This window comes from Camarhynchus parvulus, unplaced genomic scaffold (genome assembly GCF_901933205.1).
Source record: "Camarhynchus parvulus unplaced genomic scaffold, STF_HiC, whole genome shotgun sequence".
In the NCBI taxonomy this organism is placed as follows: domain Eukaryota; kingdom Metazoa; phylum Chordata; class Aves; order Passeriformes; family Thraupidae; genus Camarhynchus; species Camarhynchus parvulus.
In genome coordinates, this window is record NW_022147730.1 from 1 (window position 1) to 5,936 (window position 5,936).

Genomic DNA, 5,936 nt, shown 5'->3' on the forward strand with positions numbered 1-5,936 from the left:
GGGCCTGAGAGGAGATTGCACAAACCTTTCCAGGAGTCAAAGTCAGAGGAAAAACTCAAAATGTCTCAAAGCATGAATGGGTCCCACTGAGGTCCATCCCCAACACAGGCTCCTCAAGGACTCCTTGGAGGAGAGAATTGAAGGCCAGGATGGCAAAAAAAAAACTCTCAGAGATTCAGAGTATAGAAAGGAACATCCAAAGTACCTTAAAAAGATTGAGTATCTCAAAGCATTAATGAGCCCCACTGCATGTCAGTACAAAGCTCTCAAGGGACTCATTACAGCAGATAATTGGGGCCATGATTGCACAAACCTCTCACAGAGTCTGTATCAAAAGGGAAACACCAAATACCTTAAAATAACTGGGTACCTTGAAGCATTAATGACCCACTGAGTGTCATTACTGATAAAGGCTCTCCAGGGACTCATTAAAGCAGATAATTGGAGGCTGTGACTGCAAAATCTTTCTCACAGAATCTGTAACAAAAGGAAAAAACCAAATACCTTAAAATAACTGAAGTACCTGGAAGCATTAATGAGCCCCACTGAGTGTTGTTACTGACAAAGCCTCTCCAGGGACTAATTACAGCAGATAATTGGAGGCCATGATTGCACAAACCTCTCAGAGACTCCAAGGCAAAAGCCAAAGCCAAAGTCCTTTGAAAAACCTGCAGTCCCTGCAGGGAGCATGAAGGAGCCCCCAGGGCCATTGCTGAGCAAGGCTCCCCAGGGACTCCTTCCAGCAGATCCTTGAGGCCACTGGGATGTGGGCTAGGGGGGGATGCTGAGGGCAGGACAAGGGGCTGACAGTGCCCAGCCTGGCTGGGGCTGTGCCAGGAGGCCCCAGGGCCTCAGGACAAGGTGTCTCCTGCCAGCCCTTGCTGGCACAGACCCTGCTGTGCCCCAGGGCACCAAGACTTGGCTTCTCTTTGTCCCCACCTGTCAGCACTGCCTGCAGTTCTCTGCTCTGCCTGGGGCCTGGGGACACTTTCTCAGTCGTGTCCCTCAGTGGGACCCATTAAAAGTCCAAGAAAGTTTGGAGTTGGATTCTGGCTTGGAGTTCTGCAGAGGTTTCTTCAGCTCCCTCTCAGGGACTGATGTTCAGGGCCTGAGCACAAAGCCCCAGAGGCTCATTAAAGTCCTTGTGCTGTGTCTGTGCTGCTGAGCTGGGCTGGGCTCCTGGCACAGAGGCAGCTCCTGGTAACCAAGAAGAGCTTCAAAAGCACATTTCTCTTGATGAGCAGCTCTTGTGCCAGCCCAGCAGGGCTGGGGCACTGCCTGCAGCCAGCCCGGGCACAGCACAGAGGCACAGAGAGCTTCAATCAGTCAGGGCTGGGAAGGGGCTGAGAAGTGCCTGGGGCAGAATCCCTGCCAGCCCTTGGCACAGGAACCTCTGGCTGCAGGACAATGCAGCTGCAGCTCCTGGAGCCATCTCCTACAGCTGGAACATCCCAATGCCTACAGAGCCTGTGAGTACAACTCTGGGTATTTCTGGTGCAGGGCAGGTGAAATAGTCATGAAGCTCTGACATGCTGAGGGGTTCTGATCAGTCATAGAACATTTCCAAGACAAGGATTGTGATTGAAATGGGGAAATTTCCTAAGACTTTGTATTCAGTTTCTTACTATTGGAGAATGACATGGAGGGGGGATACATACTAAAGTTTATTATGAATTTTAAATTATGTATTTTGTCCAGTGCCTGAGACATCTAAAATGTTACTTTTAGTGATCAATACGTGCACAGGAGATCCCTAATATGCTTTTCAGCCACACTGCCCGTGGGCAGCACCAGCATCACCTTTGCTGGAGCCATCAGGCTCAGGCTGAGCTGTCCTTTCTCCACGCTGCAAACAGAACCTGCCCCCAGCCAGTGCCCTGCAAACAGGCAGGGTTCTGTCGGGCCAAGGAGAGTGCACAGAGATTTGGGGTCTGTGAGTGCTGGCAGGGACAGATCAGGCACAGGGAAACACCTGCAGGGGAAAATCTCCAGGAAGCAGAGAGAAGATCAGGCAATGAGAGGAAACAAAACCCAGCAATGCTGTGGCAGGGAGAGTTCAGAGATGCCCACAGGATCCCCTGCAGTGCAGCCCCTCCCTCTGAACAAGCCCCCTCCCTCCTGTGCCCCAGCCAAGCCTCTGCCCTCAGGGCCGGGGCTCCAAGGCGTGCAGCCCCTCCTGTGCAGGCAGAGCTGCAGCAGAGCCGTGGGGCAGCTCTGCAGCCCCGGGCCCAGTTCCCTCTGCAGAGCACAGGGCTGGGAGCAGCTGCCCGGCCCTGGGGGCTCTGGCAGGGGGCACAGCTGGCTCAGGGTGACGCTGTCCCCAGTGCCCGGCTCTGGGCAATGCTGTCAGGGCAGCCAGGGAAGGAGCTGCATCTCCCTCACTCCAATGCCATCATAGGGACACTTGGAAGTCTCCCTGAGATTTCAGTCCAAGCTGGGAGGTTCAATCCAGGGTGCAAACCTGTCCTAGAGCATCTCTGAGTTATAAGATTGATGAGGAAAATGCTGTTGGGTTGGTGAAATGAGCAAAGAGAGTCCTTGGCTACAAATGTGGAGCTGGGCTGGGTGGATCCATCTGCTCTAAGCAGTACCTAGTGATCTTTACGGAAAACTTGGGAGTGTGAACATCCTCCATTTGAGAAAAGTGAAAGCCCAGAGAAACTCCAGAAAGAATCAAGTGAGAGACCATCTCCCCACAGTCTTCACTCATCATCTTGCCTTAGGGAACTCACTCTGTTCTACCAGAGGGCAGCAGAAATGCTGAGGGATTCTAATGTCCAAGAAAACCAGGAAAGACATGGGGGCAGCTTAAAAAGAAAACCTCAGAACTCTTAAACACAGAAGCGTTTCTGTGTGTTACAGAAGAGGGTATATGGGAAATGGCTTTGATTTTGGTTACAGGTATCTCCCCTAACTCTTTACTGTCCTTTCTCCATGAACAGATCCCCATGTGCAGCCCCAGCAAATGTCCAACAGCAGCTCCATCAGGCACTTCCTCCTGCTGGCATTGGCAGACACGCGGCAGCTGCAGCTCCTGCACTTCTGCCTCTTGCTGGGCATCTCCCTGGCTGCCCTCCTGGGCAACGGCCTCATCATCAGCGCCGTAGCCTGCGGCCACCACCTGCACACGCCCATGTTCTTCTTCCTGCTCAACCTGGCCCTCAGCGACCTGGGCTCCATCTGCACCACTGTGCCCAAAGCCATGCACAATTCCCTCTGGGACACCAGGAACATCTCCTACACTGGATGTGCTGCACAGCTCTTTTTCTTTGTGTTCTTCATCTCAGCAGAGTTTTCCCTCCTGACCATCATGTGCTACGACCACTACGTGTCCATCTGCAAACCCCTGCACTACGGGACCCTCCTGGGCAGCAGAGCTTGTGCCCACATGGCAGCAGCTGCCTGGGCCAGTGCCTTTCTCAATGCTCTCATGCACACGGCCAATACATTTTCCCTGCCCCTGTGCCATGGCAATGCCCTGGGCCAGTTCTTCTGTGAAATCCCACAGATCCTCAAGCTCTCCTGCTCACACTCCAACTTCAGAGAACTGGGGCTTCTTGCTGTTAGTGCCTGTTTAGGTTTCGGTTGTTTTGTGTTCATTGTTTTCTCCTATGTGCAGATCTTCAGGGCTGTGCTGAGGATCCCCTCTGAGCAGGGACGGCACAAAGCCTTTTCCACCTGCCTCCCTCACCTGGCCGTGGTCTCTTTGTTTGTCAGCACTGGTACATTGGTCTACCTGAAGCCCCCCTCCATGTCCTCCCCATCTCTGGATCTGGCCCTGTCAGTTCTGTACTCGGTGGTGCCTTCAGCCCTGAACCCCCTCATCTACAGCCTGAGGAACCAGGAGCTCAAGGCTGCAGTGTGGAGACTGATGACTGGATGCTTTCAGAAACATTAAACTTCTGGCCAGTGTCTGCCAATCGCTTGTAATAAAAGTCATATTTGATACTTCTTGTTGATTTCATTTTGGAATTTCATTTTATGTATTTTACTTTTATAATATATTCCACAAATAAATGTCATTCTTTGTGCCATAATTGATTTAGTTTCTCTCCACCTTCCCTGTGGTCACAGACTATGACAATGAGGCGCTGCACTCTTGGTGTATTTAAAAGAACTACAGGATCTCCCAGCAAGGTTTTCTGCAGAGATGCCCTTTTGTTGCCTTCTCTGGAGCTGCAGCAGCAATGTCTGTGTGCAGAGCTGGGGCAGATCAGGGCTGGCCCAGCAGCTGTGCCCAGCAGCAGCAGCAGCACTTGGTGTTGCCAGTGCTGCTGCCGTGGCCCTGCCCCGCTGCCCTGGTGGCCCTGGTGTTGCTGCAGGGCCTGAGTGCTCTCGGGGCCGGGCACAGCCCTGGGGGTGGCAGTGCCGGGGCTGCAGCAGGGACAGGCCATGGGCACTGCTGGGGCAGCGCTGACGCCTCAGGCCAGGCCCTGGGGGCTCCAGGCTCCTTGCCCAGGCTCTCTCAAGAACACGGCCAGGCCAATGCTCAGCACAGAAACCCCCGTGAGCAGCCCCAGGCTGGCCGTGGGCAGGCTGGGGGCAAACAGCATGGCTGGGGCTCTGCAAGGGCCCTGGGGCAGATGGGGAAGGAGCAGCAGAGCAGGGGCTGATCCATCCCCAGTGCGCTGCACAGCCCAGGGCAGCGTCCCAGAGCGTCCTGATGGAGCTGCCAACAACATCCCCCCCTCTGCAGCCCTGGCCTCTCCCCAGCTCACACAGGTGCCCCATCCTTGCAGGCACAGACACGGCAGCACTGGCTCAGCAGCCCCTGTTTGCATTGCACACAGCAGGGGGAGCACCCCCATGCTGTTGCTGTGGGGACATGAAGCTGAGGGAGCACAAATGCCATCAGCCCCTGGGGCCAGCAAGGGCTGGGGGACACCAGGGAAACCACTCAGCTTTGTCCTGGCCTCTGCACTCAGCCAGAAAGTTTGTTCCCATCAGCTGGGAGTTTCCTGTCCCACTGCAGACGCTGTTGCTCAGAGCCAGGGCTGCCTGGCAGCCACCCCCAAACTGCCCTCAGCATTTCCTTTGCTTCACCTTTGCTTTCTTAACTATACCCCAGACCAGAGGACATCATGCTCAGGGTATGAAGAGGGGAACAAGGAGGAAGGGGGGAATTTTGGAGGGAGGGTTTTTGCCTTCCCAGGTAACACTTAGGCAAGAGGGGGCCCTGTTTCACCAGTGGGCAGGGTCACTACCAAAGACACACACACCAACTTAAGGAATTGTGTCATTTATATCATGCACAGCTGCAAAGAATTACAAAAGGATAAGCTCAGCAAAGCACATCATCATTAGCAAAGAATTACAAAAGAAGCTCAGCAATCCATCAGAACTCATCATTCCATTTTGATGACTGACCCCTTGGTGAAACACTAGAGGTGTTTGTGGCAGACAAAGATTCTGGCTGACTGTCAAGGTACACCTTACAGACATCAGGAGTACTTTAGTGACACCGTTCTTCATCCTTTTTCTCAATCTCATTGGAGTTAGGAACAAGAATTCTGTTGTCCATGGAGCTGGCACCACGTTAATTCCAGAATAATGCCCCGAGGCCCTTTGCTGTTCAGCTTTACCATGCTGTCTGTGGCTAACAAGGCTTGGGGGGCCCTTTCCCCTCTGGCTGGAAGGGGCCGGGTCCCAGTCCCTGAGGGGCACCCAGGCTCCTGGATGGAATTCCTGTGCCAGTCCCTCAGTGTCACAGCAGCCTTCACATGGAGCCCCATGGATCAGAGCATTTTCCAAAGGGGCCCTTGGGGCAAACAGGGAGATTTGGTCTGGCAGGATGTGGAAAACAATCTCCTGTCAGATTTTCCTGTTCTCACACACAATCCTTGGCTGCAGGGACACATTCCCATTGTTCCTGCCCAGGTTTCAGGACTCAGAGCTGTCTTTCCCAGGAGCTGTTCCTTCAGCTGCCTCGGGAGGGC

General features: G+C 53.8%; 1 protein-coding gene across 1 annotated transcript; it reads left to right on the forward strand.

The window, feature by feature from the left end:
- The first annotated feature begins 2,965 nt into the window (after positions 1-2,965).
- On the forward strand, positions 2,966-3,898 carry LOC115915874 (olfactory receptor 14A16-like). Its single transcript, XM_030969584.1, has one exon. The coding sequence runs from the start codon at positions 2,966-2,968 to the stop codon at positions 3,896-3,898; it is 933 nt and encodes a 310-aa protein (XP_030825444.1).
- The last annotated feature ends 2,038 nt before the right edge of the window (positions 3,899-5,936 follow it).

What these genes read in the sequence shown, in the direction of transcription:
- LOC115915874 (XM_030969584.1), top strand. Translation starts at nt 2,966, where the DNA reads ATGTCCAACAGCAGCTCCATCAGGCACTTCCTCCTGCTGGCATTGGCA.